The 24,676-nt window shown below is 44.0% G+C and overlaps 1 protein-coding gene across 1 annotated transcript in view; it reads right to left on the bottom strand.

The window, feature by feature from the left end:
- The window catches only part of LOC126210302 (uncharacterized), a 90,791-nt gene that overhangs the window by 35,902 nt on the left and 30,213 nt on the right, over positions 1-24,676 (bottom strand). The window contains exon 6 of the mRNA XM_049939497.1: positions 220-414. Within this exon, the coding sequence (XP_049795454.1) occupies positions 220-414 (195 nt within the window). The remainder of the gene's footprint in view (positions 1-219; positions 415-24,676) is intronic.

A 24,676-nucleotide genomic window follows, 5' to 3' on the forward strand; every position in this document is an offset into this window, starting at 1 on the left:
ATGCCAAGATAATGTCACATTTATAAAAAAATGACTGTCATGCTGAGAAGGCACATCATCCCAGCATCATTAACAGCCAGGAAGTTACATATCATGCACACGATTTGACTGTTCTGACAGACGCCATTGCAACTTTAGTCCCAGACAGTCTAGCGCGCAGCATTGGCAGCATCAAAATAAGATCAGCCTTACATGCTGGAAACTTTCAGCTCCGCTTACCGAGCAAGCAGCAGCATCCCGCGATTCAACATCCGTGAACGTCTGGCTGGCAGCTTCCAGACACTCCACAGCAGCTGGCTGCACGGCGACGACAGCTGGCTGTGGTTCGGACAGAAGTGGAGGGAGCACTAGCTCATCATCCACTGGTAAGGTGAGGACAACAACACCATCCTTAGCGGCGAGGTCTGCAAGTCCCTGCAAAACAAAATCCAGTATGCTTCTAAACGGAGAGTTAATACTGTGCATATTGACAGGAAAAATCACTAGAGAAACGTTCAAAACTACAAAGAGACTGTGCTTACCTTCATGATGCACTGCTGATACACACACACACACACACACACACACACACACACACACACACACACACAAAAGTGGATGACACACTAAATATATTGTGGGTTGTGGGGGTTGAAGGGACCAGACTACAAAGGCCATCGATCCATCAAAGGTATTCACAGTTGTAAATATGAACAACTGTCAGCTGTATAAGGGGACGACGACAAAGAAAATATGCAATGGACTGGGACTCAAACTCTGAATCCCTGCTTTACATGAATGTTCATTTTAACCACTTTTGCTACCCATTCATGACCCTGGACACAGCCAAACTTCCATACATTGTCAATCCTGCATCACAGCCTGTACTCTTACACACATTATATTGTTCCCCTTTATGGGAAAGACATTGTAATTGAAAGTTGCTGCCTGGTATCAGCATATAAATACAATACTGCCGTGCCTTTGTTGTTAAGAAGAACATTGCAATGTTCCTTCAAGTCCCAGTCCGGCAGAAATTTTCACTGTCATTGCTCCCTCATACAGCTGACTGTTGTTCATGTTTGCAACTGTGAATACATTTCATTTATTTCATAACAGTTGTAGTCACCACAGTGCCTGTTCCATCGGACATGCACGAACGTGCGAAGGAACACTGTATCACTCTTCTCAACAACAAAGGCATTGCAATATCATACTTATCTGCTGATACTGGGCAGCGGCTTTCAATTAAAATGTCCCCTCCTGTACAGGAATTACATAATGTGTGTACGAGTAGAGGTTGTCACACTGGAATGACATATGGAAGTTTGGTTCTGGCCATGGGTCATGCGCGAATAGCCACAGCGGTTAAGCCAACTGCACACGTAAAGTGGGAAATCCAGGTTCGAGTCCCAGTCCAGCACGAATTTTCATTGTCGTCGTTTTCTTGTACAGGTGATGGTTGCTCGTATTTGCAACTGTGAATACATTTCATGTATTTTGTAACGGCTGTAGTCACTGCAGTGCCTGTTCCTTTGGACATCCGTGCATGTCCAAAGGAACATTGCATTGTTGTTCTTAACAACACAGGCATTGCAATGTCGAAAATTACATTTTGAAACAATGGAAAATCCAGGATGGAATGTAACAATAGTATGAGAAGGAAAGTTGCTACTTACCATATAGCGGAGATACTGATTGTGGATAGGCACAACGAAACAACTGTCAAAATATTAGCTTTAGACCATCAAGGCCTTTGTCGAAAATAGACGACAAACACACATAATCCCATACACAAACGCAACTCATACACGGTGTGGCTTCAGCTACCAGAGACTGCAGTCATATGTGTGTGTGTGTGTGTGTGTGTGTGTGTGTGTGTGTGTAATGGGGGGGGGGGGTCTATTTTCAACAAAGGCCAGAATTGCCAAAAGCTTATATTGTGAGAGTCTTTTTGTTGTGCCTATCTGCGACTCAGCATCTCCACTATGTGGTGGGTAGCAGCTTTCCTTTTCACAATATTGTAAACTATACTTCCCTAGATATCAGTAGTATTATTTCTTCCAGAATTAATTTTTACTCTGCTGCACAGTGTGCCCAGAATGAAACTTCCTTGCAGATTAAAACTGTGCGGCATACTGGGATTCGAACCATTACCTTCCATGGACAAATGGTCCCCGGCTGAGCTATCTCGGCACTATTGACATTTCCCAACCCCATCTCATAGTAGAACCAGCCAGAAGCTCCTCTCCTACCTTCCAAATGTAATGGTACAGGCCAAGACAGGAGCCCAATGCCATATTCAGAGTGAGAGCCAAACCCAGCCGATGCAGCATTTTGTCATACTGGCAGCTTCCTGGATAGTAACACCATTCTCTAAGAAACAACTAGCCATAGGAAGTTTCAACAGCACTGAAGTATGGGGTAGCATGTGCCTTCTGCATTAAAAAGGCATTCTGATGAATATATGGTGGGTTACTCAAAGAAACTGAACTAATTTTTTGGTGGGCAGAGCTGTTGTAGTACTACGTTTTGCTGCTGGGAGCACATAACGTGAATACTTCAGAGCCAATAAGCAGAGTGCTATCACTGAGGAGTGTCGGAACTAGTTTCAGAAGAGTTTATAGCGACAACTTTTTCAATGGCTGATTTTTGTGAACAGCATGCTCTGGTGAAATTCCGCTTTCTGCTTGGAAAATATGGAACAGAAACTCTTGAAATGTTAAAAATGACATACAAGGATGACGCTACAGGAAAACTCTAGAGTTTGGGCGTTTTTCCTCTTTCAAAAATGGTGAAATGTCAACTGACGACAAACCTCGCTCTGGTCGTCACATGAAAATGTTGAAAACATCAGCGTAATCATCAATAAAGATCAACTATGGGCCACTGAAAAAGTTGTGGAGCTGTTGGGAGTGACTTTGAGTACAGTGCAACGAACTGCCACCAAAGATTTTGGAATGAAAAGGGTGGCTCCCAAATTCGTATGACTGCTGACTAAAAACAACGTTGCATGAAAGCAAGGTTGCAAGAAGAGTCCTGAAATGATCCAAACCTCTTTTAATTATCACAAGTGATGAAGCTTGGTGCTATTTTTACAATCCTGAATCAGAGCTACAATCAAGCCAGTGGAAGAATTCAAGAAACTCATCAGATGAAATTAAACATTAAAACAATGCCGATTTGGTTTTACGTGAGAGAAGTTGTTCATTCAGAGTTTTTTTCCACAGAGTCACCCTTAACCAGTCTTAACTTTGAAGTCTTGGAAAGATTGCACAACAGCGGCCTGATATGCGGCAGTCAGGCGGCTGTTTCTTCCATCATGACAATGCCCCTGCTCACACAGCCCCTTCTGTATGACAATTCTTGACCAAAACTATTATGACTGTTCCTCACCCCCCAACCCCCACATACTCACCTAACCTTGCTCCGTGCGACTTCTTCTTCTTATCCCCCCCCCCCAAGAATGAAAGGAAATGTGGAAGGAAAGTGCTTTGCTGATGTTGCTGAGGTGAAGAAAAAAACGAAGAGGGCAATGTCAAGCATCACAAAAGATGAATTTAAACAATGTTTTGAAAAATGGAATAAAAGATTAGCCAAGTGTTTTAGTGGACTGGAGCATATCTTGAAGGGGATTGAAGCTTAGTGCTTAAAACGTGAATAAATAAGTTAAAAAAAAGTTCAGTTTCTTTTGCGTACCCCCTTGTACACTCCCAGGCTTTCCGAGAAGGACACTGGCACAGCCAGGCTAAGGCTGGTCTCTACTGTGGGGTCATCAACACTCTCCAGACGCAGCTATCACAGATGCAACCCACTCCACCGCATTCTCCACGTGAATTCCTGCCAGGGGTCCAAACAACACCTCAAAGTCTGAGGTAAGAACTGTACACCTTCCAATCTCAAACCACTGGGGTCCAATGATGCCAGCCGATGACCTCCAGCCACCAATATGGCGTTTTACACTGGGCAATGCCGCCAACTACCGCTGACACCGAATGTCAATTCACTCCACCTGCAGCCGTGGGGGGGTGAGGCACTGCAACCTGACTCAGAATTGTGGGGCAGCTGCTAGCCAGACAGCAGCAGAGCCACACACGTGAGAGGTGCCGAGACCAGCATGCCAATGTCAGCCTGCCCTGGCCCGAGGTTTGTTGCCTGCAGCTTGACACCTATCACCAGTGGGCACATACAGGGTGTCTCAAAAGGAAGTCCGTATCTGAAGAACACTCTTCGCATGCGCTACAAATCTGAAGAGAGTGGGTGGTACTTTCATCGCAGGATTGGCCTTTAGGAATTCAGTTGATACGGACTGCTTCTTGGGAGCTGCCAGCGTGCTCTTTATGTGAGAATTTTACAAAAACAGTGGTTTGGCAATTGTAGTGTGGGGGAAATTTTGCAGTGATTGTGAACAGTGTAATGTAAATGATGCACCAAGAGTACCCCTTACCTGCAAATGGATCACAACGTTTGAGGAGACCGGTTCAACACCAACCAAATTGAAATCTGGGCGAACAAAGTCATCAGGCACAAGCAGATCCTTGGAAACTATAAATCAGTCTGTACCTGACAATCCTAACCTCTCCAATCGTAACTGTGCAAGTTCTTTAAATGTACATAGCTCATCACTGCATCAAATTCTGCAAAAAGACCTTAAACTACACCCTTACAAAATCTAATTACTGCAGGAATTAAAGCCTCAAGATGCCAGACATGGACTGTACTTAGTTAATGATGTGACAGTGCCCTTCATTTAACAACGTCTCATTTTCTGATGAGGCTCATTTTCACCTGAACGGTCATGCCAGTAAGCAAAATTACCACCAATGCAGTACAAATGAACCCCAAACAGAAGCACGAGAAACTTGATGACTCGCCAAAAATTACTGTACAGGCCGCGATGTCGACTCGAGAGATAATTGGTCCAGACTTTTCAGAGGATGAGAGTGGTCGTCCAGTGACAGTGAATTCAGAACGTTGTGTGACAATGTTAAATGACTTTTTGGTGCCCGAATTGCAAAAATTTCCTGGTTATAACCAAAGAACACACTTTCAACAAGACGGAGCAACAGTGTCCACAAGCCAAGGCGCCATGCAAAATTTTGTTCATTGTTTGAGTGCTGCATACAAGCTGTTGCATTTAAGTGCTTTTCTACAAAGTAAATTCCTGAACTGCATTTTTCAATAATAAATAAAGATTTTGTTGATAGCCTTCAACCTCTATTATTTTGACACATCAAATATGAACTTATTTTCAAGCCACTCTATTGTTTCTACACCTGTTTATTAGAGAGTGAATGAATGTTTCATCAACTATTGGCTGTCCACTCTACCACTCCACTCTTCTGGAGAACCACACCATTACACAAATTGCACAAAAGTTGTCCTGTATATTTTGCAGGGCTACAACAATTAAAGGGATAGGGTGGATTACACTAAAGAGGAGCAGTAGATCATTCAGACCCCAGGGTCAAGAAGGACAGGCCTCTTGTCAGCATTAATTTACAAAAATGACATAACCTATGAAGAACAAAATCCACAATAACAAAAACCCAAATCTATTGACATTTCTAAGAATGCTTGTCAGTATAGTAACTGAAGTGCCAGCTTGAACTAATGATTGTAAACAACAGACGTGCATTTGACAAGTCAGCTGTGAGCAGGCAATATTACGTAGTGGACATGCAGCCACAGTGTGTCAAGGTCATTGTGTCACAAAACACAATGGAGCAATGAGCAATGATTCAATTTCATGTTTTACATCTACACTTTGTAAACCACCATGATTTGCATGGCAGAGGGTACATCCCACTGTGCCAGTCATTAGGGTTTCTCTCCGTTCCATTCACATGTTAAGTGCGGGAAGAATGAATGTTTGAATGCTTCTGTGCATGCAATAGTTATACTAATTTTACCCTCACTATTCCTATGTGAGCAACACATAGGGGTTGTATTATATACCTAGAGTAATCATTTAAAGCCAGTTCTTGAATCTCTGTTAATAGACTTTCTCGGGATAGTTTACGTGGTGTCACCGCCAGACACCACACTTGCTAGGTGGTAGCCTTTAAGTCGGCCGCGGTCCATTAGTATACGTCGGACCCGCGTGTCGCCACTGTCAGTGATTGCAGACCGAGCGCCACCACACGGCAGGTCTAGAGAGACGTCCTGGCACTCGCCCCAGTTGTACAGCCGACTTTGCTAGCGATGCTACACTGACAAATACGCTCTCATTTGCCGAGACGATAGTTAGCATAGCCTTCAGCTACGTCATTTGCTACGACCTAGCAAGGCGCCATTACCAATTTATATTGAGCTTCTTATTACTGTACCGTCAGACCGATGTTCTACAGTTATGGATTAAAGTTAAGTATTACATCAACTACGTACTTTATTTGCTACTAAAAATTCCCTTAACTGTTCCAGACCTCACGCCAGTCTGCGTGTAATTAAACGCGTGCATTTCGGCCTCCTCTAGCAACACAGTGTTGGCTCGTCTGCCAACACAGCACATGGCAATGAGGATTTAGCGTTCGTATTGCCCTAATTTACTTGTCATGGCTTCGCCACCATCTCCAGGTGTACTGTCCGAATTTTATCGCTTGCAGAATCAGCAGACGCAGGCCTTATTGGATGCCCTTGGATAGCTCGTCCAGGGTCAACGTGCACTGCAAAACGCTGTGGCAGCCGCCGCTTCACCGCTACCGCAGCCACAACACGCAGTTGCACCACCTTCTTGTCCTTTTGATGCGGCACTGGAAAGCTCGACAGAGTGGTCACGCCAATTTGGATTCCATCTCGCCGCCTACAGAATTCAAGGTATTGAGTGGCAGCCTTTTTTGGTTTCGTGTGTAGGCGTCCAGACGTACCGAGTGATAGTGAAATTGTTTCCCCGACGCGACGTAGCAACTCTGTCCTACGACGAAATTTTGTCTGCATTAGATGCATATTTCAAAGAATCAGTCAATGTCGTTGCAAAAAGGTATACGTTCTTTCGTACAAAACGTACGGCCGGTCAAACTAATCGGGAGTGGGTTGCAACTTTGCAAGGCCTTACTAGGGATTGTGCTTTTGAGTGTGACTGTGGACTCCCTTATTCAGATACTATGGTGCGTGATGCAATTGCACAGAACGTTTCTGATGTTCGTATCAGGGAACAGATTTTGAAACTAGTCAATCCCTCCCTTCAACAAGTGATGGACATATTGGATAGGCAGGACACACTTGACTTTGCTCAGGAATCATTTGCAACTTCGCCAGTCGTGTGTCATGTTAACTGGCCCGCCGGGCGCGCTGCACGGAACAGTAAACAGCCCTCGCGCTCATCCGCGCAGCTGCCGCCAAGCTCTCCGCTACGTTTGCCACGCCAGCGAGCAAATGCAGTGCTAAAGTCATGCCCGCGGTGTGCTACTAGACATTCGTGTGACAATTGCCCGTCACGCCAAGCTATTTGCTTTTTCTGTAATAAAAAAGGACATGTTCAAAGTGTTTGCCAGAAAAAGCTAAGATCGGACACTACCACCCATTCCAGGCCCTTTGCTTCGCGCCGGAATCGGAATCGAACCAAGAATACTCAGGCTCGTGAACCTTCGCCCATGGAAATTCATGTAGTTAATTCCACTCCACCCAGTGCCACTCTCTCTAATGGTGACTGTGTTCGTCCCACACATAGTGTGCGTCGTCATCGACGGACATCACGTCAAGTCGCGAGTGCTTCTGTACCAGTGTCGGTTCACGTTGCATGAGACAGTCGCTCTTGTCGTCAGCAGGACAATAAACTTTTTGTAGACTTGGACATTCATGGCCACGTGATACCATTCCAGCTCGATACCGGAGCTGCAGTTTCCTTGATCAATAAAGACACGTACAAACAACTGGGCACACCTCCGTTGCGTGCCGCAAATGTTAAGCTAACTACATATTCAGGTCACAAGATCCCTGTGTTAGGACAGTGCAGCCTTCTTGCAACATACAAGGGACAAACCAAACTTGTGTCATTGTACATCCTTCGTTCTTCTTCTGCAGTGAACTTGTTTGGTTTAGATTTTTTTCAGTTGTTTAACTTGTCTATAGCCAATCAGGTCCTATCAGTGAACCAGACTGTGCCTTCAGCCAGTGTTTCTCGTCTATGTGAAGAATTTGCAGACATTTTTGCACCGGGCCTTGGTTGCGCTAAGAACTATGAAGCACATTTGGAACTGAAAGTAAACGCGCAACCGAAATTTTTCAGAGCGCGCAATGTTCCCCACGCACTGCGTGATGAGGTCGCAAGAATGTTACACGATTTAGAATCACAAGGTGTAATTGAACGTGTGCAGGCTTCTCTCTGGGCATCACCCTTAGTAATTTTGCCAAAACCTTCCGGACAATTGAGACTTTGTGTGGACGTCAAGGCAACGGTGAATCCACAACTAGTGATTGCAACTTTTCCTTTACCCCGCCCGGAAGATCTTTTTGACAAACTGTGCCCGGGTAAATATTTTTCGAAGTTGGACCTAGCAAATGCGTACTTGCAAATACCGGTGGACGAAGAATCCCAGCGCATTTTGGTGGTTAACACGCATCTTGGTTTGTATAGATTTAAAAGACTGCCATTCGGGTGTGCATCCGCCCCTGCATTGTTTCAGCAATATCTGCAAACTGTTTGTGTGTCGGTCCCTACTGCAGCAAACTATCTGGACGATATTGTGATCTCCGGAAAGACAGAAGAAGAACATTTAGCCAATCTCAGAACATTATTTCAGGTCTGCGACAAAATGGTCTTCGCTTGCGGAAGGACAAATGTGTGTTTTTTGCTCGTGACTTACCCTATCTGGGACATGTACTCAATGCCCAAGGCATACATCCCAGTCCAGAGCACCTCCGTGCCATACAAGACTTGCCTTCGCCGCAGAATTTGAAGCAGCTACAGAGTGTGCTGGGAAAAATGAATTACTATAAGAAATATGTGCGCAACGCCTCTTCCATTTCAGCTCCGCTTCATCGCTTATGCCGTAAAGGTGTTCCGTTTGTCTGGACGACGGAATGCGAACGCGCCTTTCGCCAGTTGAAATCGGCGTTGCTTTCCACTACTTGCCTTACGCCATTCGATCTCCAGAAACCCCTTTTGTTGATGGTAGATGCATCGGATTTCGGGATCGGTGCTGTGCTTGCGCACAAAGATGGTTCGCATGATCGCCCTATTGCCTTTGCGTCCAAGTTGCTCTCGTCTGCGCAAAGACATTATTCACAGATAGAGAAAGAAGCTTTGGCTCTCGTATTTGGTGCTACTAAGTTTCATGATTTCTTGTAAGATCGTCACTTTACCATCATCACCGACCACAAACCCTTGACGTTGCTTTTTCATCCGAACAAGCCTGTACCTCAACGTACAGCGCAGAAATTCATTCGCTGGTCTATTTTCCTCTCGCAGTACCGCTACGATATCTTGTATCGGTCCACTGCTAAGCACGGAAATGCCGATGCATTGTCCCATTTGCCTGTTGCTGAGGATAGAGCATTCGATTCCTCCGAACTTGCTTGCATGTTCATTGATTCGGAAACCGATGACGTGGTCGAATCGTTTCCGATTGATTTTCGTCATGTAGCTACAGCCACAGCTGCTGACCCTGTCCTTGTTACCGTTCTGCGTTTTGTTGCTACGCAATGGCCCTTGTCAAAGTCACAGATCGGGGATCCGTTGGTTCGCAGATTTTTTGCTCACAAGGAGAGACTTTTTGTACGACGTGGTGTTTTGCTGTTGCGTTCTGATAATGATCAGTCCAGGGTCGTAGTCCCAGGTTCGTTACAGTCCTCTGTCTTACAGCTTCTCCACCAAGGACACTGGGGTTTAGTGCAAACGAAACAACTTGCTCGTCAGCACTGTACTTGGTTCGGAATCAATGCTGCGATTACAAATATGTGCTCTTCTTGCATGGCGTGTGCCGAACAACAATCCGCCCCACCGCGGAAATTCTTTGCATGGCCGAAAGCCACTTCCCCTTGGCAATGCTTACACATCGATTTTGCTGGTCCGTTCTGGAATGCTCGATGGTTGGTTGTTGTCGATTCCTTCAGTAATTTTCCTTTTGTTGTCCGGATGTCTTCCACGACGTCATCTGCCACCATCCAAGCGTTATCCGCTATCTTTTGCATTGAAGGTCTTCCACAGACTATTGTTTCCGACAATGGCCCACAATTCATGTCCGCAGAATTTCAGTCATTCTGCAAGGCCAATGGTATTCAACATCTGACATCTGCGCCGTTTTCGCCTCAGTCAAACGGTGCCGCTGAACGATTGGTTCGGACTTTCAAGTCCCAGATGTTGAAGTTGAAAGAGTCGCATTCTCGGGAGGATGCATTATTGCTCTTTTTGTCCTCGTATCACTCTCAGCCCCGAGATGGTCGTTCGCCGGCTGAGTTGCTCCACGGTCGTCCTCTTCGAACCTTGATGTCTTTGCTACATCCGCCGCATCAGGTTCCTGTGCAGCGGCAGACACCTGCTTTTGCTCCAGGCGACGTGGTGTACTATCGCAACTATCGCGGTTCACGGTGTTGGCTCGCAGGGCGCATTCTTCACTGCCTCGGCCGCGCTATGTATATGGTTTTGGGGGTCTCTGGTGAGGTGCGTCGGCATCTCAATCAGCTGCGCCTCTGTCATCGCACGGGTTCTGCCGCTCCCCGTCTGCTTTCAGCGACGGTGCCGTCATGTCAGCGCCCTGGGGACCCATCTACTGGCTCGCCTCATCCCCAGGTGTTACCGACGATGCCTTCCATTTTGCCCCATGGTGACGCGCCGCTACCGCCGCCGCCTGTTCTCCCGCCGGCGACGCCCGCAGTGGACGCTTCGCTGCAGCCGCCAATCGCCTCCCTGGGTCACGCGCCGCCGATCGCTTCCCGTGACCAGCTGTCCTCCGACGTGGAACTCTTGCCCGCTCCGGACCAGATGTCGTCTTCGCCCGTCGGGTGTGCCGCCCTGATGGAGGTCGACTCTTCGGCCCTTCCTATCTCTCTACGGGCGCATATACCACATGTTGGCGTGCACCCTGGACTAGGTTTTCAGGCGTTTCCTAGCTCCCCTCGGACCGAATGGCCGGGTGCGGGTGGCACAGCCTCGCCTGTTGTTAGGCTCCCCACCTCGTCGTATACGTCAACATGGGGTCCTCCCCACGGCGGGCGGAAGCCTTATAACACAACCGTACGCCGGTTTGCGGGGGAGGAATGTGGTGTCACCGCCAGACACCACACTTGCTAGGTGGTAGCCTTTAAATCGGCCGCGGTCCATTAGTATACGTCGGACCCGCGTGTCGCCACTGTCAGTGATTGCAGACCGAGCGCCACCACACGGCAGGTCTAGAGAGACGTCCTGGCACTCGCCCCAGTTGTACAGCCGACTTTGCTAGCGATGCTACACTGACAAATACGCTCTCAGTTGCCGAGACGATAGTTAGCATAGCCTTCGGCTACGTCATTTGCTACGACCTAGCAAGGCGCCATTACCAATTTATATTGAGCTTCTTATTACTGTACCGTCAGACCGATGTTCTACAGTTATGGATTAAAGTTAAGTATTACATCAACTACGTACTTTATTTGCTACTAAAAATTCCCTTAACTGTTCCAGACCTCACGCCAGTCTGCGTGTAATTAAACGCGTGCATTTCGGCCTCCTCTAGCAACACAGTGTTGGCTCGTCTGCCAACACAGCAGTTTACATTGGTCTTCAAGCATCTTCCAGTTCAATTCCTTCAGTATCTCTCTAGAACAGGGCACCATTTTTTGTTCAAAGGATCTACGACAGATTTTAGTTGGAAGTTTTGCTACGTTAAACGGCTACATAGACATTCAAGTCCATGAAAAATGCTTGCATGAAAATGGTTTAATTCGTGCATAAGTGTATGAGGGGTTTTAAACATTTTAAAGGACATGTGTCACTTGATGACAATGATAGGTCAGGGCTTTCTACCCCAAGTTCATCCCATGAAAACATTAAGAAAATCCGTGATCTTTTGAAAACTGTCATGAATGCCCATGAATCAAGTGTTCAAGACATTCTCCAGAATACTTCGAGGAACAGAAAGTGTGTGTGAAGTTTATCCCACCACCTTTGACAACAAGGGGTGCGGCAACTAAATCAAAATGAAAAACATGGACTATTCGTTTCCGAAAAAATCCACCATGGTGAAGGAAGAGGGATGAAAGGAAAGGACTGGTGATGTTTAAGAAATGGGAAGAGTTACAGAAAAGTCATCCAGATACCCAGGTCTGGGAGGACTTACTGGACAGGACAAGAACAAAAGACTCTGTCCCTTCCTTTCCTTTCTTTCCTCTCCTTTCCTTTCCATCTCATCCCCTCCAGTAAATCTTCCCTCACCTGTAGTACTGGGCAACTTTTCTGTATTTCTCACTACTTCCTGAACCTCACCTATCCTTTTCGTTCATCCCTCTTCCTTTCCCTTCAACCCTTCTGCCAGAACAAGGAGCCATTGCCCCCACAAGCATAAGCTCCTATTACAGGATGTGTGTAAATCGTACAGCTATGCACCAGTGCCCCAAGGGTGCGAATCTGTAACTACAGGCTGGTTCACGTAGACCTATTACATCAACCACGCAGGATATACTTGGCACACATGAGCAGTAGACAGTGACAATGCGCGAAACGCAAACAGAACAGTCTGATCTCATGTAGAGGTGTTTGTCCTACCGTGTGAAACACAAGGGGGACCGTGTGACATATTGGAAGACCATTCATGCAAATTACTTGTGCGAATCAAGGTTCCTATTTAATAAGAAATTATTTTTATCATTATTTAATAAGTAAGTGTTATTCTCTTATGTAGGTTACTTCTGTTCTGAATTACGTACTCAACAGTTAGTTTTATATTACGACACTTGGTTACGCAGCATTTTGCAATTTCAGGACCCCTTTTGTTTTTGGAGCTATTGCCCTGGCAGTGACAGTAAATCTTCGGATTATGGCAGAACGATGAAGTAAACAAAAAGCCAGACATTATTGAGTTTGACCCTATCTGAAAAGAAGGGACAAAGGCAGTGATTATATTCACTGCTTACGAAAGAATTGATGCTCTAAGATCCATATGAATTTCGGAGCTTTATGAGGATGGACATGGACTGTTACGAGAAGCTGCTGTCTGTGGTAGAAGACGGAATTAGCAAGTGTGACACAGTCATGAGGGAGGCTGTCTAACGTTCTCGAAAGTAAGAATTACATCATATGTTTATATGTTTTGCGATCACATCAGTCAAGATCACGAATAAAATACCAGTAAATTCCCTGTTACATCGCAGGCAGGTTGTAACATTACATTTCCTGGCTAATGGGGCATCTTAAGAGTCTGGCTTTTAGCCACAGAATAGCACAGCCCATCATTTCAAAAGGAGTTGTTGATATATGCACTGTAATTTGCAATACTATAAAGGATTAATACTGAAAGGTGCACTAGTGTCATTTTTTCCAAGTTTGGACTATGAAATGAAATGATCGTATGGCTTTGTTGGCCGGGAGGCCCCATGCGGGGAAGTTCGGCCGCCGTATTGCAAGTCCTTTTTAGTTGACGCCACTTCGGCGACTTGCGAGTCGATGATGAAATGATGATGAACACACAACACCCAGTCATCACGAGGCAGAGAAAAATCCCTGATCCCACCGGGAATCGAACCCGGGACCCCGTGCGCAGGAAGCGAGAATGCTACCGCAAGACCACGAGCTGCGGACAAGTTTGGACTATATATATGCGCTACTCAGAGTTTTGCAGTCCTCGTCTGTTGCACTGAGCCAATCTGCACGAATGCAAGGACTTTCTCCCCTACCACAGCCAATTTCTCTTTTCTGGCATGCTGAAATAAAGCAAGAGATGCAATGAAATCAAACATGAAGTTTCGGAAACTAAGGCATTACGATACAAACTGAAAATCACCGTATAACGTTGAATGCACATTACTCAGAAAGAAACATTTGCCAATGTACCTTATTACGATATAGCAGTCATACGTACACCTTTCCTCACTGTATGCCTGATTTAAGATGCTTAATGCCTCTTTGCTCCATTCATTTCTAGAATATGAAGCAATCAACAAGAAAAATACTTTCACAAACAGCTAGTATAAAAGAGTCTACCCCAAAAAAAAAGTTTTTTCTGCATTTATAAAACCAAGTTACTGAGGGGCGGGGGGATTGCGGAAAATCTCCAACACGAAAATCTGAAATTGGCCACTAGTCACCTAACAATAAGCAAATAACAAGCAGAAAGCATTGTGGTACACCCTTCTGCGCATGAGCAAGTTATTGTTATTGCTGCCTACTGTGCACGAGCAGATTGACGGCAGTTCAGAACTGCTCTCTATTCTGGCGTGCGAATAATGTGTCTGCTAATTTTCGTACTTTCACCCATTCTACTATTAGATGGTGGTCGAACTAGACCAGTACCGTTCACAGCGGATCTTTGTGCAATACCCACTTTATGCATTTCTGTACCTTTTATATGGGTTTTTTCCTGTTGCTGCTTGGTGAATAGACTTCTTTACCTATGTGATTAGATTATACGAGGTGCTATCCAAAATTCAGGACTGGTGCTGCCATCTGTTTAAAACCTTACCTTTGGACTAATGGTCACCATCACCCTCGAAGTAGTTCCCATCCACACGTACACACTGGTCCCAAGCTTCTGCCACCGGTCAAACGTTTTATGGAAGTCCTGCTCTTTGTGGGTGTTTATCACCACCAGCGATGTTTCTTGAATCCTCTATAGTGGTGAACCGACGGCCTTTCAACTTGAGTTTCAGTTTTAGGAATAGTGTGAAGTCGCAAGGTGCCAAATCTGGCGAGTACAGTGGGTGGGTACAGCCGCCATGCGCCATGCTGTTTTTTGCCAAAAAGGTCCTCGTGAGCAAGGACGTGTGACAGGGTGCGTTGTCGTGATGCAGCAGCCAGTTCCCTTGATGCCAAAGTTTGGGCTGTCGTCGCCACACATTATCACAGAGCTGTCACAAACGTCACAGTAGCACGAGGAATTCACTGTTTGGTTGGGTGGGACGAATTCTGTGTGGCGTTGTGCAGCTAATGGGCCTTCCAGTGTGAGCACCATCTTCAACATCTGTACGGCCAGCCCTGAACCAAGCATGTCACTCAAACACACGCGTACAGCTCCTGCTCTGTCCCCAAGCACTTGTTGAATCATTGCAAGGGGCTCCATAGCACTTTTCTCAAGGTTCGCACAGAATTTGATACACACGTGCTGTTCTGTTCACGGATCTATCATAAAATTGCCACACACCAAACACAGAGTATTACAGAAATCACTGTGGAAATGCAACCCTTCCTCCCAGCTGAATGCCACTCCGCACACTGACTGATCAGATATGCAGCTCTCGCCACCCAGTGGTGCAAAGATCTACTACTCCTACTTTCCAGATGGCAGAACGGTCCCAAAAATTTTGGATTCCACCTCATATAATCAAACCTTATGATATCTTCAAACCATTATCCCTATCGCAAGGATCCTAACAATGCATTCTCCCTGCTCTCAAACCTGCCTCACCCAACAATCACTACCCCCTATGCCAGCCCCACCACTGGTAAATTCTCCAGTATCAAAGGCAGAGAAGCTTGCAATACCTCACATATTGTTTTCAGCTAACACAAGTTCACTACACAGTGTTTTAGGTAGATATGACAACAACTAACTGTCTGCCTCAAGACACCAGTACCCAATCACTGAACAATTGCATTATTCATCTCTCTTACCCCTAAAGGCATCACAGGATGAGAAAAGCTCATGGGTGGAGAGCTGGTCAAGTTTTGTGATGTCACAATGTGGCCTTTTCCATTCCACAACATTCTGTAGCATGAAACACTGAGTAAAACATTTCAGATTTTGGCTTTGCAGAGAGGAATGTGACCAATGAAATGCAAGATCATGTTATAGGTCACAAGCAGAACTTGGGATACGCCACAATGGATATTGTCATTTTCAGTTGAAGCCCATATTTAGTTTTATATTATAACTTACGTCCTACAAATACATGCCGTTTTGAAGTGCCAGCCGATTGACAATCTACTGAATACACGTCATTACAGGTGCAATTTATTGTCCGAAGAATTATCAAAAATACATTTTTCTTGGTACATAACATATTTAAAAGCCATCAAGGAGATCCTAGTATTAAAGACCTGGGCATGTGTTACAGAAATTCAGCGAAGTGTAGCGGACAGAGATGCAGAGTTATGGAGTTGAGTGTAGTTGATTCACGTCCTGCTACATCCAAATAATTTTACTCATCTTTGCATTTTCGGATGGTCCTGGATCTTCTTATTTCACCCATAGAAGTATGTTCTGTAATATTCATTGCCATGTAAATACAAGTGTGCTCCCTGTCAGAGTAAATGTGTGTGATTTTCTGAATTATGCTAGGGAACATGCACCAACAAATTGCAAGATTGCTTTCTACACTATTGCCTGCTTTGATTGCAATTCAGTATTCTCCCCAGTAAACCATTCATTCTTTAAAGAACCGACCTCCCATGAATACAACAGCTTCAAATGTGTGATTACATTGCAAATGAGTTATTGTGTTAACTACTTGATATTAAGCAAGTAACCGAGTAATCGATAAAAAGTTTAGAAATGGTTTAAAATTGTGCTTAAAGTTTGCTGGAAGTTGCTAAGTGCTATGAAACATTGTATGAATACATTCTGGGTAATTTGTGCTGCTTTTTAAGCAAAAGCAAGTTTTTTTACACCTGAATGTTTATGCCACCATATCTCCTGAACTTATATTTTCCTGACATTGTATCAGCAAGGGGGCAGTCTACAAAAGTCTGGACTCTGAAGAAACTTTCAAACTCCAAGATAGCTAGTATAGTATTTATCAGATTTAGACAACAGGTTTTGGCAAGAATATGCTGGCATCTTTGGAGCTTCTGAACTATGTATCATATACTGGTATCATTTAGCAGGTACATTCAGTGGTGCCTTTTTACGTGGATATTGTCAGCAAATTCCGTTGCGGATAGAGTTGGTAGTAAAGAAGTAATAATTTGTAAGTCATGCCAGGGGCTGACTTCTACTTCACGAGCAGTAAAAATGTAGTGATAAGCTTTTCCCTTTCATCATTTTGTTGGGGATTCAGTGACAAAATATTTCGAAAAGGTTTGAAATTATGTATAAAGTTTTTTGGAAGTCACTTTGTGCTCTCATTATCAAACACTGAATGAATAAAGTCTGGGTATTTGCATGCCATGTTACACTACCTCAGGACAAACTCATAGGTTCTAGCTGTAATGCTTGGGTTACTGCATTAAGCTTTTAACATAGAAGTATATTATGACAGCACTGTTAATTTTTAAATTCGGTCAATAATTACTTGGAATAGTGAACGTTACATTTTTGGTGCTCCAGGAAGCCATTAGATAGACAACCTCCAACAGGTGCTGGGCTCAGGGATGGTCAGTTATTGACATAGATGACACTTTTATTAAAATCATACAATGTGAACTCCAAGTAGGAATTCATCAATGTAGGAAGTCTCTTGTAAATTGATATCACACTAATTTTAACGGAACTTTTATAAGCTGATGTCCTTACTGACTGGATGCAGACGTTTCCTTTTTGTCAAATTACATTTTCAGGGATACTGAAGATTTTACTTATGTATACTACAGACAGATCATCATCACTAGCATTTGGACAAGGGAGAAAATGTAAATATTAACAGAGCTAATGAAGAAATTTTATACCTGTCCATTCTGATAAACAGAATGTATGATATGTAAGCCAGAAACAGCAGACAACTGCCACTGGAGAGCAATGTAGCAGGGCTGACTCCAGGGACTTTTGTCGCCCCATCACTGCATGTGAAAATTTCGAGCACCCCCCCCCCCCCCCCACCACCACCACCACCACCACCACCACCACCACCACACTTCCTGTCTCCTTGCATTTTCATATAAAGTCCACTTTTTTCACAAAGTCATCCATCCAAGACGTATTCTTTCCACACAGCACACTTACTCACACATCTTTTTGATGTGAATATGTAGGACTTAAGATCAACTAAGGCACCAGGGATAGATAACATTCCATCAAAATTTCTAAAATCATTGGGGGAGGTGGCAACAAAACGACTATTCATGTTGGTATGTAGAATGTATGAGTCTGGTGACATACCGTCTGACTTTCAGAAAAATATCATCCACACAACTCCTAAGACTGCAAGAGCTGGCAAGTGTGAGAATTATTGGACAATCAGCTTAACAGCTCATGCATCCATGCTGCTGACAAGAATAACATACAGAAGAATGGAAAAGAAAATTGAGTATGTGCTGGATGATGATCAGTTTGGGTTTAGAAAAGGTAAAGGCAGCAAAGAGGCAATTCTAATGTTGCAGTTGATAATGGAAGCAAGACTGAAGAAAAATCAAGACACGTTCATAGAATTTGTCGATCTGGAGAAAGCCTTTGACAATGTAAAATGATGCAAGATGTTCGAAATTCTGAGAAAATAGGGGTAAGCTATAGGGAGAAATGGGTAATATACAATACATACAAGAGCCAAGAGGGAATAATAAGAGCAGACAACCAAGAATGAAGTGCTCGGATTAAAAAGGGTGTAAGACAGGGATGTAATCTTTCCCCCCCTACTGGTTCAATCTGTACATTGAAGGACCAATGATTGAAAGAAAAGAAGGGTTCAGGAGTGGAATTAAAATTAAAGGTGAAAGGATATTAATGATAGGATGCACCAATGACATTGCTATCCTGAGTGAAAGTGAAGAAGAATTACATGATCTGCTGAACGGAATTAACAATCTAATGAGTACAGAATATGGACTGAGAGTAAATCAAAGAAAGACAAAAGTAATGAGATGCAGCAGAAATGAGAACAGCAAGAAACTTAACATCAGAATTGATGGTCACGAAGTAGATGAAGTTAAGGAATTCTGCTACCTTTGGAGTGAAATAACCTATGATGGACAGAGCAAGGACGACATCAAAAGCAGACTAGAAATGACAAAAATGGTGTTCTTGGCCAAGAGAAGTCTACTAGTATCAAACGTAGGCCTTAATTTGAGGAAGAAATTTCTAAGAACGTATGTCTGGAGTACAGCATTGTATGCTAGTGAACATGGGCTGTGAAAAACCGGAACAGAAGAGAATTGAAGTATTTGAGATGTGGTGCTAGAGACGAATGCTGAAAACTGGGTGAACTGATAAGATAAGGAATGCGGAGGCTCTATGCAGAACCTGAGGGGAAAGCAAGAGGTGGAGAACACAAGACAAGAAGAAGGGACAGGATGATAGGAGAACTATTATGACATTAGGGAACTTTAGAGTGGCTAAAACTGTAGAGGAAGACAGAGATTGAAATACATCCACCAAATAATTGAGGATGTGGGTTGCAAGTGCTACTCTGAGATAAAGAGGTTAGCACAGGAGAGGAATTCGTGACGGATCACATCAAACCAGTCAGAAGACTGATGACCCAAAAAAAGTCTAAGACCAGAGCTAGGCATCGGGCACCAGGCAGTGGAACAAAAGTGTAACATTTACAGTGCATATTTTACTTATTTGTCATATTATGAAGGCATGTTAGAAAGTAATGCCTCTGAATTTTTCATGTGAAAACTCAGAAAGCTATTAAAATAAAACAGACTTTAACATTCTACATTTTATTCTTCACATCTACATATTTTATTTCTTAAGGCAAGGAACACATTCTCCCAATGAGACACACCAGTTTGTTGATACCGTCACAGTAGGATATTTGACCTTGTAGATGGTGCCACAGACTCACTTCCACTTTGACTGCTTAATTACCATCAAAGTGAAATCATCAAAGATGTTCTTTTAGTTGTGGTGACAGATGAAAATCAGATGGGGCCATGTTGGGACTCTATGGAAGATGATCAATGACAGTGAACCCAAAGCATTGCACTATTGCAGGTACCACAGCACTCACGTGTGGTCTAACATTGTCGCACTGAACAAGAGATTACTCCCTGTGGGGATGAAGTTTTCTGCTGTTAGAAACTCGATTACAGCACACTGTTGCTCATGCCCTGACAGTTATATTACACGCTATCACATTACACACTACAATTCACAGCCCTTCAGTGGCAGAAGGTTGCAACCTGCATCAGCAAAGCAAGAAAGTCGATCGAGTAATATGCATGGCTTGTAACACCACAATTGATATTGGCCACAGAATAAAAAAATTCAGAGACATTACTTTTCAGTACGAGGTGCATTCAAGTTCTAAGGCCTCCGATTTTTTTTCTCCGGACCGGAAAGAGATAGAAACACGCGCATTGTTTTAAAATGAGGCCGCGTTCATTGTCAATACGTCCCAGAGATGGCAGTACCGTACGGCAGATGGAATTTTACCTCCAGCTGCGAGAATGAGAACTGTTTTAAATACTTAAAATGGCGAGTTTTCCTTACTTGAACAGCGTGCAATCATTCGTTTTCTGAATTTGCGTGGTGTGAAACCAATTGAAATTCATCGACAGTTGAAGGAGACATGTGGTGATGGAGTTATGGATGTGTCGAAAGTGTGTTCGTGGGTGCAACAGTTTAATGAAGGCAGAACATCATGTGACAACAAACCGAAACAACCTCGGGCTCGCACAAGCCGGTCTGACGACACGATCGAGAAAGTGGAGAGAATTGTTTTGGGGGATCACCGAATGACTGTTGAACAGATCACCTCCAGAGTTGGCATTTCTGTGGGTTCTGTGCACACAATCCTGCATGACGACCTGAAAATGCGAAAAGTGTCATCCAGGTGGGTGCCACGAATGCTGACGGACGACCACATGGCAGCCCGTGTGGCATGTTGCCAAGCAATGTTGATGCGCAACGACAGCATGAATGGGACTTTCTTTTCGTCGGTTGTGACAATGGATGAGACATGGATGCCATTTTTCAATCCAGAAACAAAGCGCCAGTCAGCTCAATGAAAGCACACAGATTCACCGCCACCAAAAAAATTTCGGGTAACCGCCAGTGCTGAAAAAATGATGGTGTCCATGTTCTGGGACAGCGAGGGCGTAATCCTTACTCATTGCGTTCCAAAGGGCACTATGGTAACAGGTGCATCCTACGAAAATGTTTTGAAGAACAAATTCCTTCCTGCACTGCAACAAAAACGTCTGGGAAGGGCTGCGCGTGTGCTGTTTCACCAAGAAAACACACCCGCACATCGAGCTAACGTTACGCAACAGTTTCTTCGTGATAACAACTTTGAAGTGAATTCTCATGCTCCCTACTCACCTGACCTGGCTCCTAGTGACTTTTGGCTTTTTCCAACAATGAAAGACACTCTCCTTGGCCGCACATTCACCAGCCGTGCTGCTATTGCCTCAGCGATTTTCCAGTGGTCAAAACAGACCAGTAACGCCAGTTTCATCGATTTCGGGTGAGTAGTTAATTAGAAAAAAAATCGGAGGCCTTAGAACTTGAATGCACCTCGTACACCTCCGCATAAAGTTTTTCGACTCTGTAGGCTGATTTGGGTACATTTCAAGTGTTGTGTGGATGCAGGGTAGAAATTCAGCTGGCAACACTGCCAGTAGTAAGCTTTGCCATTTTGAAAGATGCAACCAAGATGACCAAATCCACTGCTTCATTTGCAACCTGTTTCACAGTAGTGTAAATAATTTCTTTGTCGCCCCCAAAAAATCCGTGACCCTGGGCAGAGGCACGATTTGTCCCCTCTAGAGCCGGCTCTGTACTGCAGTCACATAACGTGATGAGAAGCACATGAGACCTATGTTCTGTGTGATGCACCAGTTCATTTCTTAGTGCATACCAAACATGATGTGATCATCATCTGGCATACTTACTGACGAGTCACATGTCCCATGTGAAGACTGGATTAGTGACCACAAAGTTATTAAAGCAACCGTGATTGCAAAATTTAAGTCAAGAAGGCTACGAGAATGTTTCTACTGAAAAGAGCATATAAATAGTTGTTAGCATCTCACTTAGACAGCGAACTCACATCATAAGTTCCAGTAAGATGGATGTAGAGGACTTATGGGCAAAGTTTAAGCAGATTGTAAATCATTGTCTGGAGTAGTACTTGCCTAGTAAGTTGATTAAGGATGGAAAAGACCCACCACAATTTAAAAATGAAATTCAGAAAATTCTAAGAAACTGATGCAGTTTCACTCTTGGGTGAAAACAGAATCCACAAATGATGACAGGCAAATGTTTGTAGAGATTCAAGCGTCCGTGGAAAAAATCTTTGCACGAAGCATACAACCACCATCGTCTGACCTTACCACAAATCTCTGCCCAGTAAAAGATCCAAGTGACTGGAAAAAAAAGTGCAGGCGATGCCTGCATATAGGAAGGGCAAAAGAATGGACCCTCAAAAATACAGACCAATATCCTGAAGATTGGTGTGCTGCAGAAACCTTTAACTGATTTTCAGTTTGAATATAATAAATTTTCTTGAGACTGACCAGAGATTTAGAAATCATTTTCGTGGCTTGTGCAAAATTCAGCTTGCCCTTTTCTTACATGATGTACTGCAAACTATGGGATGGGTGACGGGTGACAGGCAGAATGCATATTTCTAGATTTCCGGAAAGCTTTGACACGGTGTCCCATTGTAGGCTGTTAACAAGGGTACGAGCATATGGAATAAGTTCACAGATATGTGAGAGGCTCAAAGAGTTCTTTCACGTTATAGAACCAAGTATGTTGTCCTTGATGGCGAGTGTGCATCAGAAACAAGGATATTGTTAGGAGTGCTACAGGGAAGTGTGATAGAACTGTTGCTGTTCTTTATACACATAAATCATTTGGCAGAGAGGGTGGGCAGTAATCTGTGGTTGTTTGCTGATGATGCTGAAGTGAACAATAAGGTGTCAAAGGCAAGTGACTGTAGTAAGAGACAAGACTACTTAGACAAAATTTCTAGTTGGTGTAATGAATGGCAGCTAGCTCAAAATGTGGAAAAATGTAATTTAACATGGATGAAAAGGAAAAACCCACAATGTTCAGGTACGGCATTAGTAGTACCCTGCATGACACTGTCACATCATTTAAATATCTGAGTGTAACGCTGCAAAGCAATACGAAATGGAACAAGCATGTGAGGATTGTGATAGGGAAGGCGAATGGTCGACTTCTGTTTATTGGGAGAATTTTGGGAAAGTGTGGTTCATCTGCAAAGGGCGCCACATATAGGATCCTAGTGTGACCTATTCTTGAGTACTGCTCGAGTGTTTGGGACCAGTACCAGGTTGGATTAAAGGAAGACAGAGGTGGAGTGCTAGATTTGTTACCGATAGATTTGACAGATATGCAACTGTTACAGAAACGCTTCAGGAACCCAAATGGGAATCCCTGGATGGAAGGCGACATTCTTTCTGAGAAACACTATCGAGAAAATTTGGAGGACTGGCATCTGAAGCTGACTACAGAACAATTCTACTGCCACCAACACACATTTCACGGGAACCACGAAGATAAGATATGAGAAATTAGGGCTCTTACGGAGGCATAGTGAGACCAGTTTTTCCCTTGCTCTATTTGTGAGTGGAGGGTACCTTCTGCCACACACCATAACGTGGCTTGCAGAATACATCTGCAAATGAAGACTGCTTAATGTATCTTTACATGTCACTCAGACCTCAGCTCTGGACTGTAGCTGGCTTAGTACCATCTCTGACATCTCCCCTTTCATCTTTATCAATGCCGTTCCTCACTAAAACAGGTACCTCTTATTTTGGGACCTCAATGACTGGCCCTTCCTTTTTCACCTTTCTCCACTCTATCCTTCTCTCCTATCCAAGGAAGGAACGGATAGTCGTAAAAGCCAGGATAATGTTATCACCTTTACTTTTGTATGCACTATTATATTACACAAATGCTCCCCACGACTCTGCTGATACACACTCGCTATTTCAATTAATTGTTTCATAACATTTTGTCACATCTGCACTTCTATTTCTGAAATAACTACACAATGAATTACGGCCTTGTGGTCTGGAAGTGATCATAGTTTGTGTACACACACACACACACACACACACGAGATTTCAAACAGCCCCACAGAAAAAAATTACTTTGCATCAAACCACAAGTCTTGGTGGCTGATTCATGTCACCATTGCAAGAAATCATCGGGCCAAGGATCCCCTCTTGCAACAAGTCCATTGTTGCAATCGAGATGACACATATTGCGGCCATCAACATATGACATACTGTGCCATATTGTTTAAAATGATGTGTCTCACCATTCACATGATCCAGTTCAGACCACAAAACCCTGTAAGTACCATATTGCAATAAGTTTCATAGTCCACAATTCATGAGTTTCTGACCCTATCTTCGAATACATACAGCCCAATTACACTCTTCAGCCTAAATGCCACACCACAGTCACTCACTGTGGATGTAGTGGCTTCTCCGTAATTACTACCAAGAGTTTTCGGTGCCCCAAATCTTACAATTTTGATTGTTCATGAAGCCCTTCAACAGAAAGTGTCTCTCATCAATGAACATTATTTTCTTAATGATTGTTGTTCACTCTTTGTTTTGCAAGCACCCGATGGGTAAATGCTCAGTGCTTTTTGTGATTGTATGGGCCTCAGTTAGTGCGTCAGCTGGATTTTATAAGTCCCAGGGTGCACATCATCTTTGGAATTCATTATGTGCTGGCTCTTGGAATATTTGATTGTTGTAAAGGTC

The sequence above is a fragment of the Schistocerca nitens genome, chromosome 10, assembly GCF_023898315.1.
Source record: "Schistocerca nitens isolate TAMUIC-IGC-003100 chromosome 10, iqSchNite1.1, whole genome shotgun sequence".
Classification (NCBI taxonomy): domain Eukaryota; kingdom Metazoa; phylum Arthropoda; class Insecta; order Orthoptera; family Acrididae; genus Schistocerca; species Schistocerca nitens.